This window comes from Castor canadensis, chromosome 3 (genome assembly GCF_047511655.1).
Source record: "Castor canadensis chromosome 3, mCasCan1.hap1v2, whole genome shotgun sequence".
In the NCBI taxonomy this organism is placed as follows: Eukaryota; Metazoa; Chordata; class Mammalia; order Rodentia; family Castoridae; genus Castor; species Castor canadensis.
In genome coordinates, this window is record NC_133388.1 from 118,005,985 (window position 1) to 118,030,439 (window position 24,455).

Below are 24,455 nucleotides of genomic sequence, written 5' to 3' on the forward strand. Positions count from 1 at the left end.
AACCTACTGAAACCTATGGGACACAGCAAAGGCAATCCTGAGAGGAAAGTTTATAGCCATGAGTGCATATATTAAAAAGATGGAAAGATCCCAAATCAATGACTTAATGATACATCTCACACTCCTAGAAAAACAAGAACAAGCAAATCCCAAAAAAAAAAAGGAGAGAAATAATAAAAATAAGAGCTGAAATCAACAAAATAGAAACCAAAAAAACCATACAAAGAATTAATGAAACAAAAAGTTGGTTCTTTGAAAAAATAAACAAGATCAACAGACCCCTGGCAAACCTGACTAAAATGAGGAGAGAAAAAAACCAAATTAGTAGAATCAGCAATTCAAAAGGGAAGATAACAACAAACACCATGAAAGTCCAGGAAATCATCAGAGACTACATCAAGAACCTATATTCAGATAAATTTGAAAATCTTAAAGAAATGGACAGATTTCTAGATACGTATGATCATCCAAAATTGAACCAAGAGGAAATTAATTACCTGAATAGACCTATAACACAAAATGAAATTGAAGCAGAAATCAAGATTCTCCCCAAAAAAAAAAGTTCAGGACCTGATGGATTCTCTGCTGAATTCTATCAGACCTTTAAAGAAGAAATGATTCCAACCCTCCTTAAACTGTTCCACAAAATAGAAAGGGAAGGAAAACTGCCAAACACATTTTATGAAGCAAGTATTACGCTTATCCCAAAACCAGGCAAAGACACCTCCAAAAAGGAGAACTACAGGCCAATCTACTTAATGAACATTGATGCAAAAATCCTCAACAAAATAATGGCAAACCAAATTCAACAGCACATCAAAAAGATTATTCACCACGACCAAGTAGGCTTCATTCCAGGAAGCAGGGGTGGTTCAACATATGAAATTCAATAAACACAATCAACCACATTAACAGAAGTAAAGACAAAAACCACTCAATCATCTCAATAGATGCAGAAAAAGCCTTTGATAAGATCCAACACCATTTCATGATAAAAGCTCTAAGAGAACTAGGAATAGAAGGAAAGTACCTCAGCATTATAAAAGCTATATACGACAAACCTACAGCCAGCATTATACTTAACCAGGAAAAACTGAAACCAATCCCTCAAAAATCAAGAACTAAACAAGGTTGCCCACTATCTCCACTCCTATTCAACATAGAATAGGAATTCCTAGCCAGAGCAATTTGGCAAGAAGAAGGAATAAAAGAATACAAATAGGTAAAGAAACTGTCAAAATATCCCTATTTGCAGATGACATGATCCTATACCTTAAAGACACAAAAAACTCTACTCAGAAGCTCCTAGACACCATCAATAGCTACAACAAGGTAGCAGGATATAAAATCAACACAGAAAAATCATTAGCATTTCTATACACTAATGATGAACAAACTGAAAAAGAATATATGAAAACAATTCCATGTACAATAGCCTCAAAAAAAATCAAATACCTATGTGTAAACGTAACAAAGTATGTGAAAGACCTCTACAAGGAGAACTATACACTTCTGAAGAAAGTGATTGAGGAAGACTATAGAAAGTGGAGAGATCTCCCATGCTCATGGATTGGTAGCATCAACATAGTACAAATGTCTATACTCTCAAAAGTAATCTACATATTCAGTGCAATTCCCATCAAAAATCCAATGACATTCATTAAAGAGACTGAAAAATCTACCGCTAAATTTATATGGAAACACAAGAGGCCATGAATGGCCAAGGCAATACTCAGTCAAAAGAACAATGCTGAGGTATCACGATACCTGACTTCAAACTGTATTACAAAGCAGTAACAATAAAAATAGCATGGTACTGGCAAAAAAACAGACATGAAGACCAGTGGAACAGAATAGAGGACCCAGATATGAAGTCACACAACTATAACCAACTTCTCTTTGACAAAGAAGCTAAAAGTATATGATGGAGAAAAAGCAGCCTCTTGAACAAAAACTGCTGGAAAAACTGGTTAGCAATCTGCAAAAAACTGAAACTGGATATCACCCTATACCAATATTAACTCAAAATGGATCAAGGATCTTAATATCAGACCACAAACTCTAAAGTTGATACAGGAAAGAGTAGGAAATACTCTGGAGTTAGTAGGAATAGGGAAGAACTTTCAAATGGAACCCCAGCAGCACAGCAACTAAGAGATAGCATAGATAAATGGGACCTCATAAAACTAAAAAGCTTCTGTTCATCAAAAGAAATGGTCTCTAAACTGAAGAGAACACCCACAGAGTGGGAGAAAATATTTGCCAGCTACACATCAGACAAAGGACTGATAACCAGAATATATAGGGAACTTAAAAAATTAAATTCTCCCAAAACTAATGAACCAATAAAGAAATGGGCAAGTGAACTAAACAGAACTTTCTCAAAAGAAGAAATTCAAATGGCCAAAAAACACATAAAAAAATGCTCACCATCTCTAGCAATGAAGCAAATGCAAATTAAAACCACACTAAGATTCCACCTCACCCCTGTTAGAATAGCCATCATCAGCAACACCACCAACAACAGGTGTTGGTGAGGATGTGGGGGAAAAAGGAATCCTCTTACACTGTTGGTGGGAATGTAAACTAGTACAACCACTCTGGAAAAAAATTTGGAGGCTACTTAAAAAGCTGGACATCGATCTACCATTTGATCCAGCAATACCACTCTTGGGGATATACCCAAAAGACTGTGACACAGGTTACTCCAGAGGCACCTGCACACCCATGTTTATTGCGGCACTATTCACAATAGCCAAGTTATGGAAACAGCCAAGATGCGCTACCCCTGATGAATGGATTAAGAAAATGTGGTATCTATACACAATGGAATTTTATGCAGCCATGAAGAAGAACGAAATGTTATCATTTGCTGGTAAATGGATGGAACTGGAGAACATCATTCTGAGTGAGGTTAGCCTGGCCCAAAAGACAAAAAATCGTATGTTTTCTCTCATATGAGGACATTACATCAAGGGCAAACACAACAAGGGGATTGGACTTTGAGCACATGATAAAAGGGAGAGCACACAAGGGAGTGATGAGGATAGGTAAGACACCTAAAAAATTAGCTAGCATTTGTTGCCCTTAATGCAGAGAAACTAAAGTAGATACCTTAAAAGCAACTGAGGCCAATAGGAGAAGTGGACCAGGAACTAGAGAAAAGGTTTGATCATGAAGAATTAACCTAGAAGGTGACACACACGCACAGAAATTAACGTGAGTCAACTCCCTGTATAGCTATCCTTATCTCATCCATCAAAAACACTTGTTCCTTCCTATTATTGCTTATACTCTCTCTACAACAAAATTAGAGATAAGGGCAAAATAGTTTCTGCCGGGTATTGAGGGGATTGGGGGGAGAGGGAAGGGGCAGAGTGGATGGTAAGGGAGGGGGTGGGGGCAGGGGGGAGAAATGACCCAAGCCTTGTATACACATATAATAATAAAACAATAAAAAAAATAAGAAGAAAATGTGGTATCTATACACAATCAAATTTTATGCGGCCATGAAAAAGAACAAAATGTTATCATTCGCTGGTAAATCGATGGAACTGGAGAACATCATTCTGAGTGAGGTTAGCCTCGCCCAAAAGACCAAAAATTGTATGTTCTCCCTCATATGTGGACATTAGATCAAGGGCAAACACAACAAGGTGATTGAACTTTGATCACAAGATAAAAGCGAGAGCACACAAGGGAGATATGAGGATAGGTAAGACACCTAAAAAATTAGTTAGCATTTGTTGCCCTCAACGCAGAAAAACTAAAGAAGATACCTTAAAAGCAACTGAGGCCAATAAGAGAAGGGAACCAGGAACTAGAGAAAAGGTTAGATCAAGAAGAATTAACCTAGAAGGTAACACACACGCACAGGAAATTAATGTGAGTCAACTCCCTGTATAGTTATCCTTATCTCAACCAGCAAAAACCCTTGTTCCTTCCCATTATTGCTTATACTCTCTCTTCAACAAAATTAGAGATAAAGGCAAAATAGTTTCTGCCGGGTATCAAGGGGGTGGGGGGGAGAGGGAGGGGTTGGGGTAGGTAGTAAGGGAGGGGGTGGGGGCAGTGGGGAGAAATGACCCAAGCATTGTATGCACATATGAATAATAAATAAATAAATAAAAAGGGAAAACTCTGGGAATATAGGGCTCCAGTGAGCTGGTGGCTTTGCTTCAGGTATAAAATGGAGATGAAGGTTCCCCCAAAGTAGAAGGTTTTCAAGCAAAGCCAAGATATCAATTTCTGTTTGAGAAGTGTTGCCTGTTGGGTCCTTCCCATCTTGTTAGTTGTGGTGTCTGGGTTGACCCACCTACATCAGTGATGCCATGCCTACCTGGTCAGCTCAACAACAGCAGGCAGAGAGCTGCTTCTCAACAGGGATGTGCACCTTGAAGCTGTACCGGGGACAATGAATACAAAACCCCTAGAGGTACCTCTGAATAGTGGGTATCTCCATTCATCACAGATTCCAATCAGCAAAATCAACTGCCACAGGACAATAGGTCAAAATGATGGTGTGGGCTGTGGAGCCACAAGAGGGAACATGTCATAGACTACAGACAGTTTCCAATACAGCCAGCTGGTCTGGGCCCTACTCAATGGCTGCTGACTTGCCAGTTGGCTGACAAAAAGGACCAAGTGGAAAGCTTATGTTGATATATATAGTGTTCAAAACCCAAAAAGTCCACTTCTTTTTTGGTGGTAGGGGTCATAAACAACAGTTTTTCAGGGTCATTGAGACAAAAGCTTCGACTTGCCAATCAACAGAATAGCACCTAAATAACAAAAGCTTTGTCTGTCAGGAGCAGCAGCACTCATGCAAATCCTGACCATTCCCAAGGGTGGCATAGTGATATACAGTTTTCAACGTCAGTCTCCCCAATGGGGAGACTCACAGGATATGGATGGGCAAGCATATTACACATAAATTCTTCACACAGATGCAAATGTAGAAGCCATAACAACACAAAAATGAATTGCTCAAGAGGCTTTACCCCTGAGGTCATATTAGCTCCCTTCTCCACTTACAATTAGAAATGAAGGGACCATAAAGAAAAACTAGAAATCATCTGTAATCTACAAATGATAGGCAACCATTGTTAGTATTTTCATGGTTTTTCTCATGTAACATGTATGTTCATACCTAATAACTGAACTTTACTTTGCTCACTTTATAGCACATTTTATATATATATATATATATATATATATATATATATATATGTATATGAAATACATTCTATCTACGTATGTCACTGAAAATCCCTGATATTGCATGTACATGCATCAGACTGTTTATATCAGCCTTATTGCTTAGTTTTTTTCAAAATCTTTTGCTACTATAAACAATAATGTAGGAAAAGTATAAGACATTTTAATGTTTTCTTTTAAATACGGAGTGAAGCAAGAACCTAATATTTATTATTGTCCCCATCACCCCCCTAAAACAGCTTTCTTCTTAATTTTTTCCATTTGTTTTGGAGGCTCACTGTAATACACTATACACACACATCTGTCTGCATCTTTGACATCTGCTTTCTTATTTTATTTTTTTGGCAGTACTTGAGTTTGAACACAGGGCCTCACACTTGCTTGGCAGGTGCTCTACAACTTTTACTAGGCCCTCAGCCCCTTTTGCTTTAGTTATTTTCTAATAAGGTCTTGCAAAAATTTTGACTGGGGATTACCTCAGACCACAGTCCTCCTATCTATGGCCTCATATGTAACTGGTATCACAGGCATGTACCACCATTGGGTCCTTAATGATTGAAATGGGGTCTCACTAACTTTTTGAATCTTGGTCCTCTTGATCTCTGCCTTCCAAGTAGCCAGAACTACAGGTGTGAATCTAAGGACATTATATGGTGTAATCAGTGTCACTTCCTCCCAACGCCTTGTTTCCTCTTACACTTCAATACTTTAAAACACATAACTCTTTTATTATGCTTCTACTACACAGTGCATTTCCTTTTACACGAACATACTGAGGTCAGTAACAAAGGAGTCTGAATTATAATCTCTCCTTTACATTTCGGAACCTAAACATATGAGTTCTCTGCAACTAAAAATAGTAGTAAAAATATACAAAGCAAAGAAAATCTTTGAAAAGTCTAATGTGCTCTCTGTTGGCTACTTCACAACAGTATTAATGGAAGTGTATTACATTTTTATATCACTCATTTTCAACTAGGTTTATTATAATCCCTCTAATTGTGGTAAACTGGATTTCATTTACACCATTCATTTCTCCACTAAACTACTCTTGTTTTAAATAAGTGACTACGTAGGATTCAAGGCTGAAGAAAACTTCATAGAAATGAATGTTCTCCCTTACCGCTTGCCTCGTGGATAATGGCGCACATACTCTCCAACATCATGAGCAGCAACAGCTAAGACTTGTGGATCATCCGACACCTCCAGAAGTTTTGTCAAGATTCTGTAATAAATTTAATCCATAGATATAGAGTTCTATTTTTGTCTATAGAGTATAACAGAGCATAGGTAAATAACATCTTCCTCAAAGTAAATATAATATGAATACAATTATACAAAGTCAGTAATTTTTAAACCTTTATACGTAAGTAACAGTTAACTTCCAGATTCACAGCCAATGCCATGCACAATTCCCAAAACACCAGGGACTCCTTCACCCTCTGAAGAGAGATAACTAGAATATAAATAAAAGTTACTTTAATGAAGACTACCAGTAATCTCTGCTAATTATATTTGTTAAATTAGTCACTTGTAAACCATAGGGCCTAGTGTTAGTGCTGGGGATTTTGCCCCAGCACCCCAGAATCGGGGGTAGATGGAGCAGTAAGAACACACATCTCCCCTCTTTCTGTCCCCAAGTCTAACAAAAGACTGAACATATATTTTACAAGTAGAATTAAATCCACTATGGCAAATGAATGTTTCTTAGAAGACTTCAGTCCAAATCCCTTGCCTGCCTAATACTTTTCCCACAGCAACAACACAGAGGAAAATTTCCACTGGCACCTGACAGTACTTCTGAGAATAGGGGCTAAGTCTCCCCTTGGTCAAGGTTTTGGCCTCCCTGTCAATGACTATGAAGGAGAGGTTGTATTCACCTGGGAATGTACATGTACTTAGAAATAAACTGGGGAACACTATTCAGAATCCAAGGAACTGAGAAAGGGTTGTCTTCCTTCTCAAGGAATAAATCCTTGAATGTTTAAACAGATGTAATTTAAAAGACAGGACAGCAAAATAGGTACAGTGTATAAAGAGGTACTTGTGGTAGGGGGGAGGGTGAATGGAGGAGATGAAGGTGAGGGAACATGGTTGACGGGCTTCATATATATATATATGAAACAGAACAATGAAATCTCTTGCAATTGCTTTAAGTGGAACAGGGAGGAGGTTGGGGTGGGGAAGGGTGAGGGGAGAGAGGGTGGGGGCGATCTAACCAATGTGGAAATGGCACAATGAATCCCCTCTGAACAATGCATATATGCTAATACAAAATGGAAAAAATGCTCAAGGGCCCAAATTAGATAGAAAACTTCTCTCAACTCATTCTACAAACAAAAGGTAACTGTGATAACCAATCAGAATAAGTAATTTTTAAAGGCTATATAAAAGATTAACACATAAACACAACTGCTTTATAACATGCCAGCACGACCCACTAAGTTAAAAATAGACACATAAAAACAATAACACGTTAGCAAACTGAACCCAGCAAAATGCAGAGAGAACATAATTTATTCAGTTCTCAGCCCTAATGCCCTCTCTTGGCTAAGAATCCCACCATCCCCTTTCTTTAATTCTCATAACACCAATCACCACCTGCCATTATATTCTCTATTTCCTTGACTATTTGTTCAGTCTTTCTTTCCCAACTACAATGTAAGCTTGATGAGAAAAAAAAAGACTATGTTTTGTATTTTATCTGCAACACCTAGAGCAGAACAGATACTCAGCAAATACTTGTTGAAAAAATGAGTGTTAAACTGAATAAGTATTAAATTGATGATGCCAATTTAGAAAAAAACTGAATATATAAAATTTTTTAAGCATTTTTTTTCTTTTTTTGTGCAGTACTGGGCACTAAACCCAGAGGGAATTGCCTAGCACATGCTAGGCAAGTGCTCTACCACTTAAGTCACACCTCCAGCCTTGCTCCTGGTATAATTTATAAAACAGTCTTTAAAAATGAATACGTTAGTTTAAGTAACTCTAAGCTGTAAGTAAAAGAGAAGTAACAGACTTACATTTAGTATGATGAATGTATAAAAATGTTATATAAAAATACAGGTGAGGTATGTCAATGCACCAAAGACTAGTTGAGACTCTATTACCTATTGACTCTGGTTGTGGCTGGGGAAGAGCCTGAGACAGGACACAAGTGAAGAAACCCTTTCACTTTCATTCTATATGTCCTCATAGTGTGCTAAAAAAAACCATGCTGCTTGATATGTAACTTGGAATTCAAAGGTTTAGCAATATACACATTTGTAAAAAAGGTTACCTAATTTTATCTAGATGCGTGCCATACTACTGTCCCTTAGCATTGCTACTTAAGATTTTAATAAAAAAACTGAAACCATATAGTTGTCCACTTTCATGAAACCATTCATTTATATGTCTTATTTCATAAAATCTTTACTAGGAAATAAGTGAAGTCACAACTCTTTGTTTATATTAGCTGTATGAAGGCAAATACTAAGAGTAATAAAATGCTATCTCTACTTTGTTTAAAATTTGTATGAACCTGCAAAATTTGCTTACTTTAATATCTAGAACATTTATATGGCAATGTCACAGAAGGCTTAAAGTCTCTCTGCCAACCTTTTCCTGCTACTGCCTCAGCCTGTTAACTACTGGAAACCTACACACAACAGGAAGCACTGATAAAGAATCTTTTTGTCAACCAAGGAATGCATTCATTATGAAGTAATTACATGCCTTCTATCTTCTAGATTGAGTGGGAAATCTGGATTCTGAACTTACAGAGAAAAAAAGAATGTCCACTTACATGTACACGTTTCAAGCTCTATGCAATTACATTCCCCTAAACAACCCATAAATGATGACATGAGACTCAGAAAAGTTAGGTAATGTGCCTCAGGACAGAACAAATGTTGAAAACAAAATCTGAATTATCATTTGTTGACTCCACAGCCACACAGAAAACACAATCATACTCCAATAGCAACTCCTTGGGTTTGGGGAGGTTTTTTGTTTTTGTTTTCTCGGGGGAGGGGTTCTTTTTTTCCTTTCATTTTTGTTAATTGTTGTCATCCTGGGGGTATGTGAAATTTACAAAAGTTCTTACAATATATCATAGTTGAATTCACCTCCTCCATCATTCTCCCTCTATTCCCTCTCCCCCAACTACAAGAATAATTTCAGCAGGTCTCATTTTTCCACTTATGTACAAGTGTATACAATATTTCCACTATATTCACCCTCCTATATCCTTTCCCTATATCCTCCCCCTCCCACTAGTACCAACCCCTCCAGAAAGGGCCTGTTTTGCCTTGCTGTTCTCCATTTTTGTAAAAATATATATATATTACATTTTTATTTGTTACAGGGTGCTTGATTGTGACATTTCCATGTATATATGTATTATAACCCAAACTGGTTCATCCCCTCTACTTTTCTCCTTTCTACTTTAGTCCTTCTACTGGTGATTTCAACAGGTTCAAAACTTCTATATTCACACTTGTATAGGAAGTATATCAACCATATTCACCTTCTTAATTTCCTTCTTTTACCCTTCCTCTCTCATATGTGACCCCCCCATCATCATCTGTTTTTCATAATATTGCTGTATTTGCAATAGGTCTATATCCCACATATGAGAGCAAACATGTGGCATTTGGTTTTCTGAACCTGGCTACCTTCACTTAAGATAGTATTTTCCAGTTCCATCCATTTACCTGAAAATGACATTTCATTCTTCTTTATGGCTAAATAAAGTTCCACTGCATATAAACACCACATTTTCTTAATCCATTTATCAGTAGTGGTGCAGTTTTTGTTTTGGTATTGGGGTTTGAACTCAAGGGCTTTGAGCTTACTAGGCTCTTTACCAGTTGAGCCACACCTTCACCTAAAACAATGCCTTCAATATAAGTACATGAAAACCTGTAAGATGAAACAAGACATACAATTTCCCATATATTTATCTTTTAAAACCCCAAACTATGATATCCTTTTTAAAAGGTCAACTTGCACATTATTATAAAGTTAAGATCAATTTAATTCAGCTGAAACATTTTAATTACTTCAAAAGATTAAACTAATGACATTATTTTAATATAAGAAAGTATTTTATTAAATTATAAGCAAATTGCATTAACATAAATAACATTTTTTCTAAACACCTAAAACTAGAAGTCAGCAAATTACAGCTGAAGTTCAAACCCAGGTACCATCTATTTTGTAAGTAAAGGTTTACTGGAGCACAGCCACACTCATTAGTTTACTTATGGTCCATAGCCACTCTGCCACTACAATGGCAAAGTTGAGCAGTTAAGACAGAGAATAAACGTCTTGCCAAGTGTAAAATAAATACTAACTAGGTCTTTTGCAAAAAAAACACAAGTGTATCAATCCTTGCCTTAAGCCATATTCAGTGACTGAAGCCATTCTCCACATGGCTGAGACCCTCAATATACTTAAAATATGGTGTGCAAATCAGCAGCATCCAGCATAGGTTATCACCTAGACACATTAGCAAAGCTAAATCCCAGCTCTACTTCATACAATCTACACTTTTAACAAAGACAGCCATTAACATTTGAAAAGCATAACCTTAGACTCAAAGATTGATAGAACTGGAATGAATGAGAGACTTTCTAGTCAAATCTATCAAACACAAAAATGATGTTAATTATTCATTAGGGTCATTTAGTTCACTGAGTACCTTCATTCACCAGCAATGAAAACATCTTTGAATTATTATCTGTAAGTCTGTTGGGTATTATTACAATTTATAATATATAAATTATCAATAAAAATGTTCAAAGGAACAGGTTTAAAAAATTCTTATGGTAAGCAGTGAGTTCCTTCCAACTCCTCTCTGAATACAGGAAGCCAACAACAGATTCATCAATCATAATCAGATAATCAGATAATCAGATTTTGTGGATTACCCCAATAGGACCTAGACACTAAAACATCACAACTTCGTAGTTAGACCAAATGTGAATTCTAACTCTGACAGTTGTTAGAAATGCAGTCTTGAAAAGTGTCTACTTAAATCCAAAATAGAATTAATATTATTATTTTAACTGATCATTCAACAAATTTGTACTTGTCCTCTTTCATAATGTTTTCCGTTTTAAATTTGTTTGCTCTCTTGGCTTTGTTTTTCTCAGAATATTTCCTTACTCAAAATACATGCTGATTTGAAAACTACTACAAGCTACAAGGTATTTTCTGAATACTACTGCACTGAAAAGTAAGGGGCAAAGGACATAAGGAGGGATGGAGGGAGGGTGATGGTATAAAAACTGAATTTGTATCATCTACTTGCTACATTTGGAATTACCCAGAAATAGGTCATAGTCTGACGTAAATATGGTTCTCCAGAGACAAAAAGGCAGTCATGCACTGTGCTTTCTAAACAGTAGAATTAAATGAAGACTGCACCTGCATCTATTTTATTAACTAGTTTGAAGGACATCATTTGTATGTCCTTCCTGTCAATTATCCCCTACAGCTAATTTATAGAAATAAGACAAATGATGATTTTAAATATCACAACATTACATAACATAAAACTGAAATATCACGTACCACTGTTTGTGGTTATTCAGAAAAATCACAAAGGGTCATATAAAGATAAAAGAAGTAATCTGAAGGAGTCCTGAAAATTAAAATCTCATGCCAAAACTCAGAATGTGCACTTCAAAGGTTCTGGCTATGTGTATCATTTTAAAGATATATGCAACATTTATTAATTTGTTAAAAAAAAATCTCCATTATATTCAACTTTCCCAAAGACTAATTAAAAGCATTTTACAAGCTCTCTTTTGTTGTCATTGTTAAAATTTCAAAGTGGAAAGACAATGGAGAAAAGATAATCTAGTCATTTTCCCTTCTATTATCCATCAGTACTGCCAATCTCTATCAACCACTCACACTGGTTTATCACACTTTCATCAAATAAGAAGAATGTTATTATTTTCAATAATACATAAAAAATAAAGTCTAAACAACAGAGATAGGTCTGCCTAAAAATGTTCCATCAGACACATGTATTTTACCTTTGCTTCTTCTAGATACCTCATTAAATGACAGTACTACAAAATAAATTTTAAAAATCAGAAACCCATTAAGGAAAGACAAAATGGAAAACAAAACCAAAACAACAAAATCATAAAGTGGAAAGTCAGAGGAACAAATGTTAACTAACTTGAGAAAACCAAGTATCACAGTGGCCATGAGGGAAGCTGATTTACAACATAGAAATGTTTCTCAGTACCACCAGATACCAGACTCAGTCTGCATAGTCCAACATGACAGTACTAGACTGTGGCTATGTGGTTATTTAAGACAATGAAACTTGTTGAAATTGTTCTAAGGGGGGTGGTGAGGGATAATGACAGAAAGGGTGAATCTAATTATGACATATTGTAAGCACATACGTAAATTTCACAAAGCATCCCTGTACAACTATTATATGAAAATTAAAAATAAATAAACTAATAAAAAGACAAACTGATTAGCAGTCAGTTTCTTGGTCACACTGAGGCAGGCTAGAAGTAGGAGTAGTTAGGGGCTCATGTAGCTTGCCTGGGGATGGACCAGACCACCCCTCCCCTGGCTGGGAACCACCTATACCCCTCTCCACTGGTTCATTATTGGGTGGGCTCCTCCTGGGCCTGCCCTCCCGTGGGGTAGTGTAGGTTTTAAAAACACCTGAAAAAGAGAAGCACTCTCTCTCTGCCAGTGAACTCCACCTGCGCCTACCACACCCTCTGCTTTTCCTTCCCTTTCCTCACCTGGCAGAATGGGTGACTTCCCTTTTCTCAATAAAGCTATCCTACCTCACCCCATCCATGTGCTCTGCTTGGATTTTTCCATTTGGAGCTCAAAAACCAGGATCTTCTAATCACAGACTACGCCAGCACCATTAACAATACCAGCAACATTTCAAATGTTCTTTAGAAACAAATTATTGTACTGAGTACCATAAATATAGGATGCTTCTACCATCAAAAAAGTTCCACTGAAGCTGGACTATAAAATGAAAATTTTGTAATGGCATCTATAAGAACATCAAAACATCAAATGCATAGGAATAAATTAAATGAAAGGCAAGACAGTAACATTATCTGAAAGTAACCTTACATACATACATGAGGGGATATACCATGTTTATGCATTGGAAGACTCACCATCATCTCCAGCAAATTTTTTAAAATATCAAATCCTTTTAGAGTGAAACATGGATTTGATCCCAAAAATATCCCAATAAAACTGGTTATTTGACAAGCTTATTCTAAAATGCATACAGAAATGCAGAAGGCCAAAATTCACTAAACATCCAGGAAGAACAACAAATTTGGAACACTCTATATCAAATACCAAGTCTTACTATAAAGTACAGCAATTAACATAACATGTAATACTGGAATAAGGAGAGATGAACAGATAATGGAATAAAGAATTCAAAAAGACATTTGCATAGTAGAGATTCCAGGCAAAGCAATTAGATAGGAAACAAAAATAAAATATCTCAGGACTGGGAAGTGAGGAGCACAATGATCTCTATTTGCAGATGATGATAGAAAATTCAAAGAAATACAATTTTTAAAAGCTATAAAAATTAATAAAAAGAACTCAGACTGAAGAAGATCAAGCTACAAAAAAATCAATTATATTGTTATAAACTTGGAATGAACAACTGGAAATGAAGTTAAGGAAATAAATGCATTGGCAATAACATCAAAAACATATTTAAAGTCTGCCTCAAAAGCATGAAGTCCTGAGTTCAAACTCAACACTGCCAATACATGTATGTAATATATGTATACATATAATTTAACAAAAGAAATGTAAAGCTTACCCTGTAAAAACTTCAAAGTACTATTGAAAGAAATTAAGTATTAGGTCAGGCATGGTGGTAACATGCCTGAAATCTCAGTAACTCAGGAGATGGAGATAGGAGGAACCAGTGCAGTCAAAACCAAAGTAGATATGGTGGCACACACCTGAAATCCCTGCTATTAAGGAAGCAAAGGAAGGAGGATCACAGTCTGAAGCCTGCCCATACAAAAACATGAGATCCTAGCTTAAAAAACACTAAAAGCAAAAGGACTGGGGTTATAGATCAAGTGCAAAGGCCTGAATTTAAGCCCCCATACCACCCCAAAAAGAGAAAAGGAATTAAATATTATCTGAATACTAAATATTGTTTAAAATGATAATACTCCCAAAATTCATTTATAGCTTCAACACAATCTCTATTAGAGTCCCAACTGGCTTGTTTATAAATTTAATGTGGTGACTCTAAAATTTATATGAAATGGAAAGATCAGGAATAGATACTTCTCTAAATGAGATACACAAATGATCAATAACCATAAGAAAAGATGTTTGAGATCATTAGTCATCAGGAACTAGAAACAGAAACCCTAATGTGATACTGCTATACAGCCACTAAGATAACTAGAACCACAAGGTCCAAGGTTGGGAAATTTCAACTTTTGGTAAGGTAGAGAAATCAGAACCCTCACACACTGCTGGACGGAATATAAAATTGTGTGGACACTTTCAAAAACACTGGCAGTTCCACAAAGCATTAGTCAGTTACTGTAAGACTCAAGAGGTAACCACCCAAGCAAGAGAAAAACATATGTCTACTGTCAACTATGACAGCAAGTTTTATTGCTATCACAATAACCAAAAAGTAGGAACAACCCAAGTGTCTATGAACTGATGAGTTAAAAAACAAAATGAAATACAATGGAGTATTATTTAACCATAAAAATGAATGAAGTGCTGATAAACACTTTAACATGGAAAACCAAGACACATTATGGTAAGAGAAAGAAGCCAGTCACAAAAAGGACAAGTAAATGATTCCATTTATATCTGATTTCTATAACAGGCAAATTCAGAGACATAATGTAGGTTAATGATTGCTGTGGGCTGGGTAAAGGGTGCACAGACAGGTGATAGCTAAGGGATATGGGGTTTCTCCTTGAGTGATGAAACTGTTCTAAAATTCATTATGTTGATGGTTGCACATGGCTGTGAATATACTAAAAACCACTGAACTGTACACATTAAGTACATTAATTGTATAGTATGCAAATATTATCTCACTAAAAAATGCTACTTGCATTTATCAGCACTTCATATTTGGTTGCCTTCTCATAACAAAGGTAAACCTGCAGAACACTGGGGGAAATGCTATTTTCAATAAAGGATGCTGGTTCAATTAGGTATCATGTAAGGAAAACAGTGACTCTTCGCTCCTACTTCATACCTTACCCAAAAATCAATTCCAGACTGGCTGGAGATCTAGATGAAAGAGGCTGAACAACAAAGCTTCTACAAGATAACATAGAAATCTTTGTGCTCTTGAGTAGGCAAAAGTTTCTTAACCAAGACACAGAAAACCACTGGCCATACAGAGAAAGGTTAATAAATTGAGCCACATTAAAATTTAGAGTTTTTGTTCAACAAGACACCTTTAAAGAGTGAAATGGCATGAGACAAAGACAAAATAGCTGTGACAAATATATGACAAAAAAAAAAGAACTCAGGTTCTGAATGCAGAACTCCATAAAATGGGAAAAAAACTGAACAGAGACTTATCCAAGAGAAGAAGATATCCAAATTACCAAAAGCATACAAAAAAAGGCATTCAACCCACAATATTCAGCAAGAAAGTATAAATTAAAAGCACAGAATAACTAAAACTTACAGGAGGTAAAATGTATTGGTGAGGACTTCGAATAACAGGCATGAAGAGTACAAAGTGGAGTAAAAACTTACTTCAACAGTTCATAATTCTTCTCATTTAACCTCACAGCATTCTCTCTCCAAAATTTCTCAGACTTGTGCACAGGACTCCATTCCAACCTTCCAGATTTAAGCTCTGAGCTATATTCATCAAATGAGCTATAAAAACATTTTAAAGAATTCCAAGTTTATAAGCATCTGAGAGTTACTCCAAAACTAAGCAAAATGTCTTCAGTGATAATTACAAAGACTAACCACCCTCCACATATTAATGAACTACCACCAAACAAAAACTTAAACAATTTAAATAATCTATAACAAATCTTATGAGATTTTACTCAGAGTATTAAAATCTAACATTCCTACCAAATTTGAATGTTTGGTATGAAATATTAAAACAAGCACTTGCTTTCAAAATCCTTACCCAGATAAACACATGAATGCACACATCAGTTAAAAAAAAACAAAAAGGAAAATCAGAATTTCCACCACAACACTTGAAATACTAGTATTTTTCCAGACCACTAGTTATATTAATGTGAAAATATGTAAAAGCAGCATACTTTAACACAAAATAAAATAGCATACACTGATATATCATAAACCATGATAATATATTAAAAAATCACAATTAATACAATATTTTACAATGTGATTACCAATAATGTAGGTGATTTAATCAATTATAAATTAATTAAAAAACCAACGCATCCATACATATAATAACTACAATGCACTTTAAGACATTTACTATGTGTACAGCAATTTAGTTATTAAAAGCTTTATAATATGAAACTTTTACGCCATTACTCAGTTAACTTTTACATAAATAAAATGATGAGCATCTCCCCAAATGAGACAAGACAGCACACAGCTTTAAGCAACTGTTGTCATAAAATAATGATGTCTCAACAGAAGACTTAGCATATTTTAGGGAAATCTCCTGGTTTTCATAGTTGACGACCAATTCAGATTTTCTTTAAAAACCTATGCAAGCCAATGGAGACTCCATCTCAAAAAAAACCAAAAAACCTATTCAAGTCAAACAAAAGCCCAGCAGATCCAGTACAGTATATGAGAATTTAAAAAAAAAAGTAACACACCTAAGGTCCTGCACACTCTCACCAAGTTTTTCCAAAAGGAATTTGATATCTTCACTGATATCTTCATCATCATATTTCTGCTGTTCCAAGTTCTCCAACTGTTTCAGAACTTTGCACTGAATCATAGCCAGAGCATATTCTTGGCGAGTTTCTCTTTCAGTTGATTTTTCTAAAAAGTTCTGGGTTAGACAAAGAGACGATGAGAAACTACATACTTTGTCATATGATGTTTCAGATATCTGTGTATCTACAAAACCCTCCTTCTAGACTCAGATTTCACTATCACCTTTAAGGGATGACTTTATCTAGAATACTCACTTCTTTCTGGGGTTGTCTGTCCCTTATCAGAAGCCTACTTCTGATTACTTACATATGCCATAGTTTGCTTTTGGAGTTTGGATCTTCTGCTCTCGGCTCCCTCTGTCTGCTCCTTGCCACCATAAGTTCATCAGCTTCCTTTGCCCACTGTGCTGTGCTGCCTTGTCACTGGCCCAAAGGCAATGGAGCCAAGTAACTATGCACTGAAACCTTTGAAACTGTGAGCCAAAATTAACCTTCCCTCCTTATTAGCTGATGATCTGAGGTGAGTGATGGAAAGCTGACTAACACACGTACTTACTGGTTTACTAAACAACTTTTAACTAACACATTTAAAACTAGGCTGTGTATAATGATCCATGCCTGTAATCCCAGCTACTCAGGAGGCAGATCGGGGAGGATCACAGTTGAAGGCCAGCCCAGGCAAAACGTTAGCAAGACTCCAGTTCAACAAAAAAGCAGGATGTGTTGGTACATGCTTGTCATCCCAGCTATGGGATATATGGAAGTAGAGAACTGCAGTCCAGGCTGGCCTGAGCAAAAAAATCCAAGACCCTATCTGAAAAATAACTAAAGCAAAAAGGACTGGGGAAGAGGGGAGGTATGTGGTTAAAGTGGTAGGACATTTCATAGCAAGCATGAGGCCTGAGTTCAAACCCCAGTACTGCCATAAAAGGAAGAAGAACAAAAGCAAACTTGAGGACATTTTGAAAGCAGTTAGAGAAAGACAATACGTTATAAACATGGGAACAAAAACACCAATTAAGACTGCAAAAAGAACCATGAACCCAGAATTTTATATCCAGCACAAGTACCCTTAAAGAACAAAAGTAAAATAAAACCATCTTTTACATAATGATAACTAAGGTAATCAGTCTCCAACAGACACACACTGGAAGATACATGCTCAAGCCAGGGTTGGCAAACTTTTTCTCTAAAAGGCCAAAGTGTAAGTGTTTCAGGTTTTGTGGTCACTAACACAACTACTCAAGTCTGCTATTATGGTACAAAAGCAACCACAGAAAATATGTAAGCAAATAAGCAGGGCACTGTCTGAGATACCTTTACTCACAAAACAGATGGCAAGCCAGACCTGACCCTATACTAAATCAGTCTGCAGACTCCTGGGCTAAAGGAAATTCTGTAGCTGAAGGAAAATGAAATCACCAAATGGAAAGCTGGGTCTTTGGCAAAGAAGGGATAACTGCAGCTGAATAAATATAAAAGGCTATTTTTCCTTCTTAACTTCATAGCACACATAAGACTGTTTAAAGCAAGGTTAAAATACTGTCTTATAGGGTCTATAACATGTGTAAATGTAACCTATATACAATGGCCACAGTTCTTGGGTTGGTGAGAGCACCTATGCAAAGCCCTAAGTTCAAGCCCCAGTACTACCAAAAAAAAAAAAAAAAGATTGCCAGTTGTTACATTTCACATGATAGTACACATTAACTTTAAATATAATGGAAAAAGAAAAAGGTTAAGGATATATATTGTGACACTACAACAACTTCTAAGAAATAGAATATTGTGAAAGGGAATAGCAAAAGCTAATAGAAAAATTAAAATGAAGTTCTAAAAAGGATTCAATTAATCCAAGAGAAGGAAAAAGCTGAAGAACATAAACAGATAACCAAGCAAAAAACAAACAGCAAAATGCTCTAAAAAGTAAATAGTTCTAAATTCAACTATACCAATAATTACTTTAAATGCCAGTCAACAAAACATTCAGATTAATATGCAGAGATTATTTAGATAAAAATTCAAGACATATTATGTTGTCTAAAAGAAGCAAACTTTAAAGTCACAGGCAGGGTGAAACTAAAAAGATGGAAAAAGATATACCATGCAAACACAAGCAAAAGAATGCTGACTTGTCATATTAATTTCAGATAAAGTAGACATCAGGACAAAAAATGTTATCAGTGATAAAGAAGGACATTTCATGGTAGACACAAGGACCCACTCATCAAGAAAATGGAACATTCATAAATGTTATAATAATAGTTTAAAATCATGAAGCAAAAATTGACAGAACTGAAGGGAAAGTAAACAAATCTACAATAGTAATTAAAGGTTTGAACAGCTATCTCAGCAACAGAGAATCATAAAAAATTAGTACACAGATCTGAGTAATATTACCAACCATCCTGACCTAAGTGACAATTATAAAACTACTTTGACCTACAAACTATGCATTCTTTTTAAAGTACAAATGGTACACTCACTGTGATATACCGAGTCATAAAACAAGTCTTAAATTTCAAAAGATTGTGAAATTTACAGTCTAGGTTCTCTACCCATAATGGAATTCAATTAAGGACGGTAAGTTTCTTTCTTTATTTTTGACTTACACATAACATTTATTTATGACATTTTTTCTGAAGTTCAGAGGCTGGAAATTGAGATTAGGTGCCAATATGGTTGGTTCATGAGCAGGCCTTTTCCAGGAGGCGCAAGCGTTGGACTTTTTATATTTTTTACCAGGATATGTTCATTGTACAATGAAGATTCATTGTGACAATTCCAAATTGGCTTATATTGTATATTGGTTAAATCATCCCTACTACCTCTACCCCTTGACTCCTCCCTGCCATATTTAAAGCAATTGTAAAAGGTTTCATTGTTTTATTTCATATATGTATATGAAGTCCATCAACAATATTCCCTCACCTTCATCTCCTTTGTTCACCCTCCCCCTCCCAAGTACCCCCCCACACACACTGTAACTATTTTACAGTTCTTTCATTACTAATTTCTAAGTCAATGTTCAAAGGGGTTTCTTGATGTATCCGCACTGTGAGTATACTTTACTTTGGTCAGTTCAACTCCTTCCCTTACCCCTTCCCTCTCACCCCCATTTTTCAATGCTATCAGTACATATCCTTATACCCTCTACCTTCACAGATATTATATATTATGATATTGTTGACACTCTATCATTCCTTTTCCTTTCCCTCCTTCCCCAAGTTCCATAGTGTAGTTCCACTATTACAAACATATTCTACATACATGTTTGTATATGATCATGTTTGTTTTTGTGTATATTCTTATCTTTTGGATCTACATAAGTTTCTAATTTCTATTTGAGACTATAACAATGTGCTTCTAGGTAATCTGTTGGTCATAGAGGAAATCATACTGATGAACGAAGTTAGTATCTTTACATGCCTGTCTCCTTTAGTAAACTGAGATCCTAAGTCCATAAGACCATGCGCGACATCACAATTTTTAATATTTCCCTAAACTCCAGTACCTGCTATGACTACTCCTATGAACTGTTCACTTCCAGAATATCTATGGTTTCCTTCTACAGGAATTCTTTTGAAACCTTAAAATGTACAGACAGCCAGGTGCTGGTGGCTCACACCTATAATTGTAGCTACTCATGAGCAGAGATCAGAAGGATCGTGGTTCAAAGTCAGCCTGGGCAAATAGTTCGTGAGACTCTATCTCAAAAAACCCTTCACAAAAATAGGGCTGGGGGAGTGGCTCAAGGTGAAGGCCGTGAGTTCAAGCCCCAGTACTGAAAAAAAAAAAAACTGTACAGACTTAAATTTGATCACCTTTCCCTTTGTGAAACTTTCCTTTTGTGTGATTTTAACTGTGCTTCTAGTAAAATCTGTTACCTTTTTCAGTTATTTTCCTAGTTCCTGCTCTTTTAACTTTAGAAATGTATTAAAACTCTTGTTCATATGGTTTTTTGTTAATTTCCCTATATATTTATTTAAAGTTGTATTTATCATCATTATTGGTTTCAACTATAACCTTGACATTCAGTATAATCAATATAGGATGGTCCTATGATAGTCTTCTCATACCAACTCTCCTCTCAATTCTCATGATAATGGGACCACAAAGCTTAATCACCTTTGATTTACCCCTTTTCTTCAATTTTGTCAAATCAGTCATTAAACTTTATTTTTCCTTAAAAACAGTTTCCGTTCCATCTCTCTATCTGATAAAGAATGAAAAGGAGGAATCAATGTGCTATGAAAAGTTGTTAAGAAACTGACTCTGCCAGAAATAGCCTAGATAATCTGGTAGCAGCACAGTTTTATAAGATCCTAAATCAAAAGAACATCTTCACCCAACAAAATTTAGAAGTGGTCAAACCAGTATAAATACCACTTTAACCTTTGGAAAATGTATGGTGCTGAGGGATCTTAACTTCACTTTGGTCACAGATGGAATCAAATGACAGACAATTCAAATCTTTCTGCTACCAGAAATGATCTGTTGGTCATGTAAAACACAAATGAAAGCATATCAACTGTGGTAAAGACCACTTAAGTTTGTTCATTTTAAATAAGTCATGAGTAAATATTTCTATATAAAAAGAGAATTTTGAAAGACATGCAAAATCCAAGTTTGATTTTTAAAAATTTTTTTCAAGTTCAATTTTTCTATTATAAAATTCAATAGACATTCAATTATTCTGTCAGATTCCTGTAAGTTTCTGAATGCTCATTTCACTTTTTGTAGGTATCCATGACAGGCTGTTAATGGTTACCTGTACTGTGCTGGTAATGCAGATCACAGTTTGAGGAGGACTATGTTAAAGAGCTGACCCCAAGATGAAAAATGCCTGTCTTGTTAGACCTCATCTATACCTGGTGTCTAATAAGCAAGACAGAGATTTGATCAGAGACTCTTGAAAAAGGGGGAAAGGAATATACCAATTACATTTTTTTTTAATTTGGTGGTAATTCTTCTTAAACTTTCCTCATGAAAATCATAAAGTTGTAAAAATATAATTTACCTTATTATCTGACAAATAATGCATGCTCTTGACTAAACAGACCCAAAAAGGAAAATAAAACAACAGATGTGAAATTCTAAACAACAAATATAATCTCCAATGTCTGTCTCAGTCATAGTCCCAAAACATTCTAATTTATTTTAGGAACTAAAGACTGGCAAATCAAATGAACCAATAGCACTGACATTTGCAGAGACCTGGAGTTCAGCACTGACTATGAATAAGAGAAAGTGGCATTTTCAAAAGTAAAAGTCATCCAATCAAACAAAAGAATAGTAATTAGCAGCAGTTAAGACTTGTTCATCTCATGGCAGCTCAACAAGCTTCCTAAGTGCTCAACATAAAAAAATCCCTTCGGAGTTTCAGAATGTGAGAAAATCACTTAAACAACCCTATAAGTGAAATCTTTTTTAAAGGATAGAGGAATCTGAGAATCTTTTTAGATTATTTTCCCCACCTGATTGAGGTTTAAATCAAATGGCTTTAGTATGTCCTTATAGCTGTACCTAGAAAGCTGTGGCTATCTAAAGACATTCTTTAGAGACTCAGCCTTCATCATATTCACAAACACAAATTTGTGTTATTCACATTAACACAAATTTAGCACAGGACAATCCAAAAATAGTAACATTTCTGCCAATGATCTGGTTCTATTTTAAATAATCTTAAATTCAAAACTAGAAACAATGGAAGCCCAGAAATTATCATAATAAATTCCAAGTAATATGGGTAAAAATTAAAACTATAAATACAGTTCAAATAAGATTTTTAGAAGCCTTTGCTGCGATTTCCTACATGGGGAACAGAAAATATTTCTCCTTTCCCCCACCTCCCACCTCTTCCTACTTTATCCTGTTATACTAAAATAAATCCTTGCTAAAACTTCAAAAAAATAAGATTTTTATATTTTATTGCTAAATATTAGTAAAATAATTATGCTGCCTCTTATAAATCAAACAAAACAGCACTGTGTCTTTGCCTGGGCTCTACACTAGTTTCCCAAGAATTCTACTAAAGAGACAGAAGACTTAAAGAGACAAAGTGCTATTACTCTATGATTTTTTCAGAGAGAAAGGACATGAGGAAAAAAATGATGCATTGTGTATTCACTACTGCCAGGCACTTCACTTGTTATCTCGTTGAATCCTTACTCAATCTGTTAAGTACAACAGACCCTTGGTACCAGGAGGTACCTGGCTGCAAGGAGCACGCCACTGAGGAAACACCACACACTCAGGATGCACAGAGTTCAGTGCTGCACTGTGGATGCTTGATTCACTTTTCCCATAATACTGCCCAACTTCTGCTAAAGACATGCCACTTCTGACAAATCTCAGATTTTCCCTTTATCATGTCAGTTAAGCACATTACATGCCCTTTCTGGCTTGGAAGGATTACCGTAATTTTTACCTTGCTTTGGGATACCATTTGCATTTTGGGAGGCATATTTCACAAAACTAAGGACAGAGAGATACTCAGCAGATCACACAATGACTTAAACACAACTTATGACAACGTGGGACTGGTTGACAGCTTTCCTGCATCCACTGAGCTGCATAATGCATGTTGGAATTTAAGTTTTGGTTTTTGAAATTTCTTTTGATTTTTTTTTGAGGTACTAGGATTTGAACTCAGGGCCTCATGCTTGCTAGGCAGGTGTTCTACCACTTGAGTTGCTTTGGTTATTTTTCAAATGGAATCTAATGTTTTTGCCCAGGTTGGCCTGGACATGAAATCCTTCTAGTTGCACCTCCCACATAGCTGAGATGACAGCCATGTGACACCACGCCCAGCTTTTTATTGGTTGGGGGGGGTCGTCTAGCTTTTTGCCCAGGCTGGTCTTGAATCACAATCTTATCTCCACCTCCCAAGTAGCTGGGATTATAGACATGAGCCACCATCCCTGGTTTCTTGATTTTTAAAAATTTTTTCTTTGACCACACGTGATTAAAACTGCATGCAATAAAACTGTGAATAAGGCAGGCATGTTGTATTACTAACCACTCTTCACCCAAGAAACAGTCACCTTTGGAAGTTCAAGTCTGTTTCCCACCACCAAATAATCAAATGCTGTTATTCACATCTAGGTTCACACTCCAAATAAACTAGTCTAACTTTCTACTGCACCACACCAAAAAGAAAATCAGGAAGAAGCTATACTACTCTACTTCTCAAAATTCAATACAAACTGAATAAATGATTCAGAGAAGTTCCAAATCAGGCCAAAAGAAAAACAATCTCAGCCTAGCTCTATATTTCTTGTGACCTTTTTGAACTTTTTATATACTGTAAATATGACTTCAAGTCAC

At 35.8% G+C, this 24,455-nt stretch overlaps 1 protein-coding gene across 3 annotated transcripts in view; it reads right to left on the reverse strand.

Annotated features, from left to right (window-relative positions):
- Atp6v1h (ATPase H+ transporting V1 subunit H) overlaps positions 1-24,455 on the reverse strand; it is a 105,219-nt gene that overhangs the window by 37,474 nt on the left and 43,290 nt on the right. For 2 of the 3 annotated variants that reach the window (XM_020165357.2, XM_020165355.2), the window contains 3 exons: positions 17,064-17,242; positions 15,994-16,119; positions 6,341-6,442 (listed from right to left, as the gene is read on the reverse strand). In XM_020165357.2, coding sequence (XP_020020946.2) covers positions 6,341-6,442; positions 15,994-16,119; positions 17,064-17,242 — 407 coding nt within the window. The remainder of the gene's footprint in view (positions 1-6,340; positions 6,443-15,993; positions 16,120-17,063; positions 17,243-24,455) is intronic. The other variant, XM_074068536.1, reaches the window with a different exon arrangement.